Genomic DNA, 12208 nt, shown 5'->3' with positions numbered 1-12208 from the left:
GAATATATTAGAATAACGTTTGAGATAGACAAGTGGCTCACGATAGTAAGACAGTATTCACTTTGACTAGTATCCTGTTAAGGAGAAAATTCTCATTATCTGTAAAAGTAGGCGGTTCTTGTCTTGTCTACATACATCAAATTCAGAACGGAAACATTGTATTGTTCCCTTTATTATCGGCAGAGCTTAAATCCTTAAAAGAGAACTCCATACAACGAATAGTAATAATCCACTCTAACTTATTACCCTCTTGCCATATTTTCTTTTACTTTATATTCTAGTTAGCTTTGTCTTACCTTATCTATATACTGTTATCTTCTAGAGAACTAGGATAATGGTAAACTTACATATTGATCAATGCGAGTGTATCCATCTTGATCATAGTCAAGTTCTGAAATGGCAAGCGAATGCAGCTATCCCTGATGGTCCATTCCTCTACCCACAGGAGGAGGATGCAAGCAGAATCTATGCACCACCCGAGTTGAAATTAATACTCGGGTCTAAAGGCTGAGAATGAAGGTCTTAAGATAGGTAGATCAAGAGGTTTAGGAGATCGTTTGAAATGCAATATATGTAAAACATAAGATAAATAACACCGACCCGTGATTGCTTTGCGAACGCGGCCCGTCTTTAAGGCGCCGTCGAATAGTTTAGTTCTACAGAGCTAATCCAGCGTAAGCGCTTTATATTTTATCATTCTACGCTTGCCTCTAACTCCAGATAGGTTCTTATATACTTGAAAGGAAGGAAAAGCTTTATTTTCTGTGTAGATAAATCAAATACTACTTTCTTAAGTACGTTCTATATACGCGTTAGCTAGGTACATAAGAGTGTACCTTTAAAGAATTAAAGGCAATATCTTGCATCTACAGAAAGCTTAGTAGACTAGACATGAAGCCAAAGTAGCAGAGATTAAGGCTAAAAGGTCAAAGGGTGAGGTTAAAGTAGCGAATATGCATCTAGGCAGTTTCTCCGCGTTGGCGTCAAGATCGTCAAAACGTATCTGACTAGCCGTACATCTCAGACGATATTTGGTGGCAGTAGTGTGCTAAGATTTTATTAGAGCGGAATGCGCGCTGTGGCCGAGGCATGTGGCCTTCAGTGATCTCATCGCCTCAGGTAGCTCTTATTCCCGATCATGCAGACAGCTGTGTCTTGTTCTACTGTTGTCCTCGCTCCCTCTACACGTAGCGCCGCGAGAGGCTACAATAGCCACCTTTGTGGAGCCCATCTATCCAATGGCACCTCCTCGACCTGGCTTACACAAATGCATACTGTCTCAACGCAAGATGGGGAGATAGGGCGAAGCAAGGCGAGGGGGCGCAGGATGCTGAGAGCTTAATGAAGCCAGCACCTGCAGTCTGTTGCATGCACCCTCTTACCAAGCAATCTTCTCTGCCTTCTGTGCCTTGTCGCACCGGGACAATACGCTAATACGTGTGTGAAGTTCTCGTGGTTTGAAGCCGATATACCTCTTGCATTTTTCGAAGTAGAGGGGGTTTCAACCTTCAAGGAGGGACGTTAGGTAGGATCTTAATCATAGGTGTAGTAGGGTTGAAGCATCATTAGCAGGCTCTGTTATAAATCGATCGTCCGTAGTGAAATGCCCGTTATCGCACTTATTTAGGTAATAGATTTACCATCACATTGTGATTTTAGAGTCAAATTCAAAGCATAGATTGTGATATTGGTATTGGGAGCCATAATATATCGAAAAAATAAATCAAAAACACCAGATATATAAGCATATTAGCTATCTCTAGCTTGGAAGAAAAGAATCTCAGTTACTTACGCTTAGATATCCGGCTTGACTAATCCGCTGATAGATTGGCGCTAGCAAGAACATTTGAAATGCATCTCCGTACATGCATCTCATTAATAGCATTTTTTCAGACCAAAGTGGCTAGCGTAGCTTATGCTACAACCTATCTCTGCACCATGATTACCATCTGTTTGGCAAGTCGCGCTGCAATCTTGACCGTAACAAGCCCGGCCTAATTGGCAGTCTTAAACGCATGCTTTTTTGTTTCTTTCATAATCCGGCGCTGTACACTTGGAGTATGTTTTACAAGCTAACGCAGTAGGCAGGCAGATGGCCAGTAATGTAATGATGTAGTTTGTAAGTCTCATGGTGGGCGACTGTTGGTGGAGCTCAAAGCCGAAACCCTAATCTTAGGCGATAGCTAGAGCCAGTAATACTTCAAGGACAAGTGTGCTCAAGGAGCCATCGCTAGTGTATGTCTTAATTGCGTTTAATGCTGACTCATCTGATTTCTGTCACAGAGGGGATGTTATCTCACTAGTTAAACGCGGCTAATTATGTATGTAGCGTAGAACTTCTTAGAGCTAATCAAATCGCATTTCCTCTCGCATGAAAACCCCCTCCGGGACCGATTGTAATATGCAGCTAAAGCTGTCATGATATTTGACAGGATCTTTTACACGGTTGCGATCTATGATGACTATGATTACCTTTCTCGTATCGTTATGGAAGACTGACTCCATTATTACCAAACGCCACTTTGCGCCAATGGTGATGCTGGTTGGTATGAATCGCTCTAGGCTTTTTCTTAATCCTTCTTGGTAAACTCAAACTTCGATTTTCTATAATAAATGTGTAGCTGTACCCGAAAAGTGCCCATAGGTGAGTTGTTTGCATCACACTGTGAGTTGCCAGTGTCAAAGCTTTGTGTGCTTCTTTTTCAAAAAGTAAAAAAACCAATAAATCACGAGGCTCCTCAACATCCAACGTGACTCAAGTTCGTACTCCATGATTTACTTATTTCGGTTTTTGTTTTACACTCTGTTGTAGACGATGTTGTCGCATTGAGCCTTACCAGATGAGGCATAGCATCTTGGCTCAGTATCCTGTACTTAGGCCAGCTGCCGCTGCCCCGCCACCATGATTCTCGATTGTGCAGTACTTATTTTGACCTGCTGGCTCTCCTTGGATTATGTATTGAGCCACGACAAACGCCCAGATCCTCAAGTATCTTTGTTCTTCATAGAAAATAGCGAATAGGTTCTCCTACGCCGTCTTTCCCCTGTCTTTCAAGATTAGATTCATATATGTAAACAAACTGATTCGCCATATCCTTTCAAAATCTCCCAACCATGGCTAGTAGCGGATCTTTAAATATCGATGCAGTTCTCGCTGTTCTCCGACGCTTCTCTCAACTTGAAGGCCAGAAGCAACCGAACGAAATACATGGCTACGGAACTGTCGCTGCTTCCAAAATTGAACTCAGTTATACATCTAGAAGTCCAATCCCATTACTCTTACCCGCGGCACCATTCAAGAACTCTTCCCCATTGAAAGTTCTGGATACTAAAAACCCAGATTTTGCGGAAGAGCTGGGCTTGGCAAGACTTGATCACCTTTGTAATGAGTTGACGAAAGTGTATCGTTATGGTGCAGAGCTCACCATAGTATCTGACGGTCCTGTCTACAACGGTGAGCTGTACTCGATGGACAATGCGTGCGTGATACTAATTCTTGTTAGATCTACTGTGTATACCTGGTTCTGATTTCTATGATTACGGTGTCAAACTACGAAAGATTTCAGCAGATCAAGGATTTACGCGCATCCGATTTAGACGCCTGGCGGACGTACTCGGGATTGCTGATGGAGATTCCTTGTCCAAGGATGAATATATAGCCTTAGCTGATACATGCCGAGCCGAAATGGAAGCTAGATTTCTGCCCGATCAGTCAGAGATGAAGAAAAAGATTGAAACCCATAAAGACACAAACCTCACGTACCAAGCATACGTCAAGCTCACGGATGAGGATTTGCGATGGGGACCAGACCTTGATCCAGAAGTCAAGAATGATAAGGAGAGATATACCGAAGAGACTAAGAAGGTTGCAGTCAAGATGACTCAGCGCCTACTTGTGAGTTTGTATCCTTGCTTTCAATCTTAGTTTTGGACTCATGTTGTACCTTCTAGGCTTACGAGAGAGCCTTGGAAGCTGCCTTTCCCGATCACGTTAGACTTTCTATTCACCGATCCACGGGCGAATCCAAGATTCCGGTTCCTTTGATACCCCAACTGGATGGTTTTGGACTTCAACCTTGGCACTGTTGTGTTGTAGTAACAGCTCAGGGGCGGTACGTAACTGGTCACTTCAAGGATTACCAACACAACGACAACTATGAAGTCATTCAAAAGGATGGAAGGCCTTTTCTTGTACGGGAGAAGAATGATGATTTCAACTGGCCCGAACATATCAAGCTACATCATGTGTATGGAGGCAAAGTGATTGTGGAGAACACGCTGCTGGAAGATATGGAACTCACTACCGAGTGGAAAGTGAAACTTGCTAATCTCGCACTGAGATTCAAAACTGTGGAAGTGCGAGGATTTCAAATCTAATGTAATCCTTCAGGCTTGCTATATACTGCGAGCTGTTTATTACAGTCAGTCAAATAATGCAGCTCACTCGTGTATTGGCCACCTCGTCAGCGCCTCTTATTTTCGCGATTACGGGATCGCAACCAAATTAACGCACAGTACCAGAAGGTGTTATGATACTGCGAATGTGACCTTACTGTTGAGCTGCGCATTACTGGTATGGATACCAGAGCAATACCTTTGCCAAATCGGGCGGGCTTCGTACAAACGCTCGGGTCTTGGCGGACGGCACGCTAGAGCCACAAGCAGACGAATTATGTAAGCCGCACATGACTAACGATAGTCTGCCAAGCTAACGCGCGCCCCCAGCCACCAGCCCTCGACTTCATCATCAACATTCATCAACGGGTTCCCCCCATCGCACCTACGCACATACTCAACAAACCGAATATCCGTCTATCTCCGCTCCCACTTGTTGCGCGTATCAAGTACTCGACTTAGGCCCATTATCCTTGCGAACTTCACAAGGCCGCTGGTGGCAAAGGCGGGCGACTCTGCATCGCACTGCGCGTCCGTCGGCTGCCATTAGCGGGGTGGGCTTTCGATTGATTACGGGGGTCGCGTACCTCGTGTCGGCGGTGGATGCGATATACACAAAGTCAAGGCTGCTTCAAAGCCTGGGCGGGTGGGTTCCCTTGTCGCTTAAGGGGGTTTGGTGAGTTCAGCGGGCATCTTGGATAGCTAATAATATGAACTTTTTCAAATATGGTTTCAAGGCGCTCGCCTATCCTGTACCGAACGTCTTGGATCCTGTATCTCCGTGCCAATGTTCTCTAATCTTTAGGTGTGACGACGCGTCCAAGCAGGCGACAGTCTTGCTTGTAGTCCAAATCCCCACAACTCATGATGTACAGCTCTTCGCTCTACAGTACGATGCCGACAAGCTGCTGTCTGGTACTGTCAGTCTCACTAGTGGCAACAGCCATATTCCGCGACCACAACTGGACGAGCTCTTGCGAAACAAGGACAACAAACACTGGGACATCAAGACTCTCGCCCTGAGCGTTGATCAATCATGTCCCCTCTGGTGTCCGGCCACCATGTCTTTCAGTCCCCAACCTGGATGTGACTCTTCTTTCCGTGAGTTTGTAGAACTCACCAAAGCAACCACGATTCAAATCGCCTTTGATTACAAGTATGTACGCAAGGAACATCAGGGTATGTTCAAGGCGTTCAGCAAAGCCGCGAGGGGCCTGACTGGTTATCCAATCGATGGAATACTCATTAAACAAGGGTTGAGGAGGGCAAGCTGGGAGGTCTTCTGTCCCGTTGACGATATTGGGGCACCGCCTGCCTATGATAATCCCCGTAAGCGGCGAAGGCAGGGTGAGTTATTTATTGTCTAAACTATGGTAATTAATTAACATCCGCAGCAAGCCTTGGGTCACCCAATCAGTCACCGAAACGGTTCGCACCCCAATCGCCTACTAAATCCGACACCTCTGACACTACTGTACCGCTGAGCCCGGCTGCAGCTGATGCTTTGATAAAACAATTCACGCAGGTGTCGCGCGAAGTTGACCATCAGACTGAGGCTATCAATGCGGCAGTTAGCAAACAGCTGCCTGCGTATCTTGAGAAGGTCCTTCCTGACGTCCTCGAAAGTCTGCTCGCTGGCGCACCTAAGTCTCATGTTAGCTCACCAGCCTCTTCATTCATCTCTGTCGATTTTCTCGGGAACAAATATCCAAAGCTACCACCCCTTACACCGTTGGGAAAAACATGGATTCCTCACCTCCGTGTCCATCTCGCCCAGCAATTTCAGCAATACCAGGCCCGGCAATTACAGCGTTTCGAGCAACTCGTTGATAAAAAGCTGGATGAGGTCTGGAATGAAGCGTACGATGCACGAGCCCATGAAACGGCAGAAATGATGAATGAGATGGAGGAGCATAAAGCGGACATTGCGCTGTTGAAAGAGGATACTATCAAAGATCTTGGGCGCGAAATCGAGGATGTTTTCACAAAGTGTAAGGAAGAAGGAGATGTGCTGAGCAATGACGTCAATGAGCGGTTATCAGAGCTCTGTGATGGAATTTTTGATGAGAAGAAACTGAAACTGCGAAAGATGATTGCGAGAGAATTCAGCAGGCAGAAGCGAAAGAAAATGGGCGCGTTGAAAAGAACGGGAAAACGGCTAGGGAGGAGTGATGGGAGGCTGCTGGGGAGAAGGAGAGAAGAAGAGGAAGAGTGGATTGACTGTTGAGGCTCCCAGTCAACTTACAAAGTCATGCGCTTCATCTTGCATAGTATCCTCACATGCCCGCTCTTGACGAAAACTCCGCACCTTCGTATACAATGAGAGTTGATGTATTGCTCATCTCAGCAGATGTGGCATTCCTCTCGTTGGGAAGCCGCCAGCTTGTTGGAATAATGACCGTACAGTTGGAGCCCGCCCTTGCCCTACAGGGGATTGCCTGTAGGTCTCTACTCCAATCACCTTCAATGAGAAAGAACAGGTTGTTATCGGGAAACCATAATGAGCCACAAAGCTTTCTAAGACTTGGATGTCAAGGGAATGACTAGGGAAGCTTTCATACATGGTCTGTAATAGCAACTGCTAAAAAGACAGAAGATATACTCTCGTATTTGCTACCACTTGTTTTGCGCGTCTTCTCTGCTTCCTTGTTCCCAGATCCGCTCCCACAGCCTTTGTGATAACGTCTTTTTCCTGGCTTAGAAAATCGTGTTACCAACATCACACGCTCTCTGTATTTCAACCTACCACCAGAAGTTATACAAAGAAAGAAAGCCCTCTTTTCTTCAGCGACGCAATCACAATTGATCCCTATTCGGATCCAACCGCCAATTCGAGCAGTCTCCCGAGAGCACACACCCCTGTTTCCTATTCTCCCCATGCTCATCACATTGATTAATAATCTTCCTAAACTCCGTCTTGCACACATTCACGTCAACATACCACTCACAACCCGAGCCCCACACGGCTTCGACGAACGCGATAATCTCCATAGCTGTGATTTGGAGACTTCATAAATGTATGTGCGTTTGGCTTCGCCTGCGTTCCATATTTCGGTCAGTTTCTTGCCTTTGAGGGATTGGTCGCAAGATTTGTCTGCGCTGTCGATCATGCCTGCGCGCCGGGTTTATACACCTCTGCCGTCGTAGCAATTGTTTTTTTTTGGTTTGCTGAAGCTAGGTGTTTCTGCGGTGGGGGCTGCTGTTTTGCTGTTGTTGTTGTCGTTGGCGTGACGATGACGGTTGTTGGGCTTGTTGCGGTGACGTGCCTGTCTCGGTGCAGCCCTTCCTCCCACCGACCGCGATTGTTGTCGGTGCCCATGAACTCACCTTTAGATATATAAGGAATATCTATACCTACTCCAGAGTCGAGAGTAGATGTCCCTCCGCGAGGAACCATTGTATGTGCCACAGGGATGATGATTGCAGACTCTGGTGATTTGTAGCCGTTCGCATCTCCCAATCTTACGCCCGTTTCGTCATCGAATTCAATCGAACATATATAAAATTTGATTGACCATACGTCGAAGTCAATCGAATACGTCGACATTAATTGACTACGTTGACACCAATCGACCATGCATCGAAACCACGACAACGTCGTCGTCGACGTCGATCGACCACGTCGAAGTCAGTCGAACTTATATCGACGTTAATCGGCCATGAATTGAATTTGATCGTCGATAGGTCGATGTCAATCAACCACACGTCGAAGTCATCGAAGTCAATCGACCATGTTATGATGCCACCGAGACAGTATGGATTCGCAAAAGCTTCTTTCATAGCATAAGTCCCCGCGTCGTCGTAGCCTACCTAGATGCTGCCCTAGCAGGCGAAATATTTCAATATAGCTATGTTGTTGAAGTATGGTGTTACCCTTTTTTCTTTGATAATCCTCTTGATCTCGCGGTTTGAGAGGACGCCAGGAAGATTATTACAAGAACCCGCCGCACCTCCTTTTTCCGGGATGAAGCTGCAGCCCATCTTCCTACAGCTTGAATCAGCTGGTGTATACGTACGCTAATAACATGCAAGGCCCATGAATATCTTCGCAGGGTCTTCACTATCAAACCACAGTGGTTTGAGATTCTTCTCGATATTAGTGATGTTGGTCTGAAGCCGCACTCTTGATCCCACCTTTTAACGTCAGTGTCCAAGGGATCATGCAAATCACAGCTCATGAATCCTACCCAGTCGATGTAGTTCTGCATCTCGGCTGGCTCAGAACCGCGCAGGTACCAATAGTCGGGTGCGAGGGTAAGCCTGCTGCCATGCCTCCTACCGAACTGTTTCTTGATCTCTTTCATGAGAAGGAATGAATTATCAGTATCATGTTTATGGTCTCTTCGCTTCAGCTCAGCAGGGTATTCCCAGTCGATATCTGCGCCTTAAAAGCCAAACGTGTCTATGAACTTAACGAGAGATTGGATAAAGGCTCGTCGGTTCGCTTCAGTGGATACCATGTCAGTGTAGGCATGGTATGCTGGGGTACTGGGACCATTAAAAGACCAGCCTCAGATCGCGATCCAGATCTGGAGACTGCTGCGCTTGAGTGCGGTAAACTCGCCATTTAAATGAACATGGTCGGGATTCATAGGCATCATCTCGAACGTCTGGGGATGAAGAAAACAAAGTCGTAGAGCAAATGGAATAGCCCACGTGTGTTGATCTGGCGAGTTATGGCCTTGTCGCATACGTGCTCATGGGTGTTCCATCCTTGGTAGTACCCGATCTGATGTCCCTTTGACGTGTCAGAGCCCTTACCGCATCAAGGCGATGGCTTGATCCCACAAGAACCGAATCCTTGCTGACATAGACTAGAGTATGTTTAGTAAAATTAAAAAGGGCCTACGAGAGCTGTTTGCTTACGTCTTGCTAATCGGAGGTTCCGGGTTCTTGCAATGGATACATTCTCTTCCGCACCATCCCTAGTAAGAGCAGCAGAGCTTGAGCCTGCACTTCGTATTTTCACCAGCTGATTAAATAACGCACACGGCCTTTGCGTCGCAGTGGGATATACAGTTCTCTAGTATATACTGGGCTGCTTTGAATCTACACTTGCCCTCCTTACTGCAGCATGATTTGCTGAAGCAAGATTGGCCCGGGCCGTATTGGATGGGATCATCTGCACGTTTTTGAAATCCGAGACGGTAAGGCTATATTTGCTGGTCTGCATGTTGAGTATCCGGAAAATGCGTGCAGATGCTTGTATACACTTCTGAGATTGGAACTGCACGTTGCAAAGATGAGTTATACTGTAAATAGATGTGGCTTCTTCAGGCGTTCATGTAGACCCAAAACTATGCCGCAGTATCTTGTCTGACCTAAGGCGCTTAGATACAATCTCCTGACACTTTAGCCTACATGATACCAAATGGTGTTGGATATCGAATTCGGCAAGTCTGTTCCTTCGACTATTTCGGCTTAATAAGGCGGAACCGACGGCCCTGAATCTTCCTTTCGTACTCATAAACATTATTTAGTTGTTGGGCCCAAAGGATATCCCTGAATTTGGTATCTGCCGCGCGGGGCATCATCTCGACATAGACAATGACGTTACCATCCTCAGTCTGGTATGCCCAAGTGTGTCGGAAGTACAAGAGTGTCTCCGACCAAGGCTCTGCGGTCATTATTCGCTGAGCTCTCTTGACTTCATCCAGATGCTCGTTCAAATATGCATGGACCTCGGTGACAAAATTCTTGAATGTAATCGATGCTTCATCCTCGTTTTGAATGATGAGTGGGGCCGGAGGTCGATAACCGTCCTCGGGCTCACTATCGTACGAGAGTCGAAATTTCTCGTCACATTCACGGCTGTTGACCTCGATACGGCTCACACTAGGCACACCGAAGTCTACGTCTGTGGAAGAATGGTCGAAAAGCGCGCTAATCGTCTTCATTTTTAGGCCCCGAGACAATTTCGATACCACGTAAGTCGGCCAGAAGATTCCAGTGCAGTCGGTACAGGAGGTCCATACGGATACAGTAGTTCACCATTGGGAAGGCATAATAGCGGCGTGGTTAGGCGCGTAGGAAGTTGAGGAAAGATTGTTATAGTGTCGGGCGAGAAAGTGGATAGGTAAGCTACTATAAATCGAGGCGGATTCTTACTCTTATTTATTGTTTTGCTACGTCGTTAAGAATTTACCCGGGCTATGCTCAGAGCAGCCCTAACTTGGTCATCCCAGGTGACCCCAAACACTAGTGGAAGGATGAACCACTTTTTTTGTTGATAGGGCGGCTCGGCAGGGCTGTGGCGGGAATGCACTCTAGCCGAACCTAAAGTTTGCATGGATTCGTGAATCTGCGCCTTGCACACGTGATAATACATTAGGTTTATTGGCCTTTTGGCCCTGAGAGATTTGTTAACAACAGGATATATCTGTCTTATATATTGCAAACCTAAGACTGGAAGCGCCACCTGTAAATTTTGTCGTCTTGCTTTACTGCCGCAATAGCTATGCTCACCTAGCCAGTATTGCTCCCTATCACTCTCGCAGCGCATCAAAGAGTTTTAATGGTTCTGGTGGGCTGTTCAAAAGGAATTGTTGTTCTAGCAGTGGGTGTTGTGGGACGACGGATGACCATTGTAAGGCTGGGTGCCAACAGAGCTACAAGACATGCAAGTAGACTTGTACAGATAATTGCATATTGCATTGGAGATCAAATTGTTCATGTATAGTGACATGCTAACTGACTATTTCGTAATTTGTTCTCAATTGAATGATCTTTACGCTTAAAATGACTTCTGTCAACGACCTTCTAAAGGTTATCCAATTCAGTGATCCAGGCGACACGCGCGATATACTTCAATCTTTCCATATTTTGTAAACTATCTAAGGATTGATGATAATGCCACCGTTTCCTCCATTGCCAGCACGACTGCCGGGCACCAATGCATCACCACCGTTGCCACCCTGCTTGACCATTAATTGCATGATACATAAAATTGCTGTGCTGGCACCCAGCACCCGCCTAAATTGGAAGACTTACATTGGCAATACCATCACCCTTCTTGCCATTTTTGCCGTCTTTACCATGCTTGCCATCTTTGCCTTTTGAGTTCCCAGAGAGACTTACGCTTCCACCTGTAGCTGACGTGCCAATTCCAATATCTGAAGCTCCAGTTATAAACTCGAGGCTACGCTTCTTGACAGGATTTGGTTCAGGTTCGCGAATGTGAATGGAAATTGACGAACCAGGGTCCTGAACACAATTAGTGAGTACAATAGAAAGATGAAAGGAAATATGGCTCAATTACGTTTCCCACTGAACCTCCTTGGGATTGGCCGCCAATTGAAAGAGCAGGGCCTCCAGTTATGATTGAATGGGAACCGATTGAGAACTTAGAGTCGTCCCCATCATCGGCAGGATCGCGTTTGACACGGGGGACCTTGATGGGATATCCGTCGACGACAACAGCCGGAATGCCGAGGCCAATTGAAAGATCGGATTCGCCTACACCGGGGTTGGCGGGGCTGCGTTTATCTTCAGAGACCTTAGGAACAGGCCCATCGAAAACAGGACCCGGGCCTTCTGAACCGATTCTCAAAGGTTGTAGGGTGGGTGCCCCTAGGGCAACTCCTGAAAGGAAAGAAAGGACAACGGCAGATCTCATCGTGATGAGTTAGCGGTGCAGTCAAACAAAGACAGTGGACTGAGGGTCGTTTGATGAGAGTGGGATAAGGAGAGGAGAAGAATCACAGGTTGAGAATGGAGGTAGGAGAAGTAGAGGCTAATCAAAGCTCAAATGAAGAAAAATTATTTGGGGGACTTTCCTCTGGTTTATATATAAACAGGATGTTGTAAATCTTGC

The 12208-nt window shown here is 46.2% G+C and overlaps 5 protein-coding genes across 5 annotated transcripts; 2 read left to right on the top strand and 3 right to left on the bottom strand.

The window, feature by feature from the left end:
• Window positions 1-3114: 3114 nt before the first annotated feature.
• On the top strand, window positions 3115-4377 carry PSV08DRAFT_202833 (Pyoverdine/dityrosine biosynthesis protein-domain-containing protein; the record flags this gene model as incomplete). Its single annotated transcript, XM_014227124.1, has 3 exons — window positions 3115-3454; window positions 3504-3895; window positions 3952-4377. 3 exons carry the CDS (start codon window positions 3115-3117, stop codon window positions 4375-4377), a joined length of 1158 nt encoding a protein of 385 aa, XP_014082599.1.
• Window positions 4378-5105: 728 nt separating this feature from the next.
• PSV08DRAFT_362342 (uncharacterized protein) lies at window positions 5106-7027 on the top strand (the record flags this gene model as incomplete). Its single annotated transcript, XM_014227125.1, has 2 exons — window positions 5106-5742; window positions 5790-7027. The coding sequence occupies 2 exons, from the start codon at window positions 5106-5108 to the stop codon at window positions 6620-6622; spliced, it is 1470 nt and encodes a 489-aa protein (XP_014082600.1). The 3' UTR covers window positions 6623-7027.
• Window positions 7028-7941: 914 nt separating this feature from the next.
• PSV08DRAFT_351642 (uncharacterized protein) lies at window positions 7942-8699 on the bottom strand (the record flags this gene model as incomplete). Its single annotated transcript, XM_014227126.1, has 4 exons — window positions 7942-8205; window positions 8269-8380; window positions 8465-8529; window positions 8583-8699. The coding sequence occupies 4 exons, from the start codon at window positions 8697-8699 to the stop codon at window positions 7942-7944; spliced, it is 558 nt and encodes a 185-aa protein (XP_014082601.1).
• A 1107-nt stretch (window positions 8700-9806) lies between these two features.
• Window positions 9807-10292, bottom strand: PSV08DRAFT_351640 (uncharacterized protein; the record flags this gene model as incomplete). The annotated part of the gene is made up of 1 exon (XM_014227127.1): window positions 9807-10292. One exon carries the CDS (start codon window positions 10290-10292, stop codon window positions 9807-9809), a length of 486 nt encoding a protein of 161 aa, XP_014082602.1.
• Window positions 10293-11228: 936 nt separating this feature from the next.
• PSV08DRAFT_351639 (uncharacterized protein) lies at window positions 11229-12010 on the bottom strand (the record flags this gene model as incomplete). The annotated part of the gene is made up of 3 exons (XM_014227128.1): window positions 11229-11309; window positions 11386-11598; window positions 11654-12010. The coding sequence occupies 3 exons, from the start codon at window positions 12008-12010 to the stop codon at window positions 11229-11231; spliced, it is 651 nt and encodes a 216-aa protein (XP_014082603.1).
• Window positions 12011-12208: the final 198 nt, after the last annotated feature.

Source organism: Bipolaris maydis (genome assembly GCF_028858645.1).
Source record: "Bipolaris maydis strain C4 unplaced genomic scaffold PSV08scaffold_7, whole genome shotgun sequence".
In the NCBI taxonomy this organism is placed as follows: Eukaryota; Fungi; Ascomycota; class Dothideomycetes; order Pleosporales; family Pleosporaceae; genus Bipolaris; species Bipolaris maydis.
This window is presented reverse-complemented; position numbering and strand designations above follow the sequence as displayed.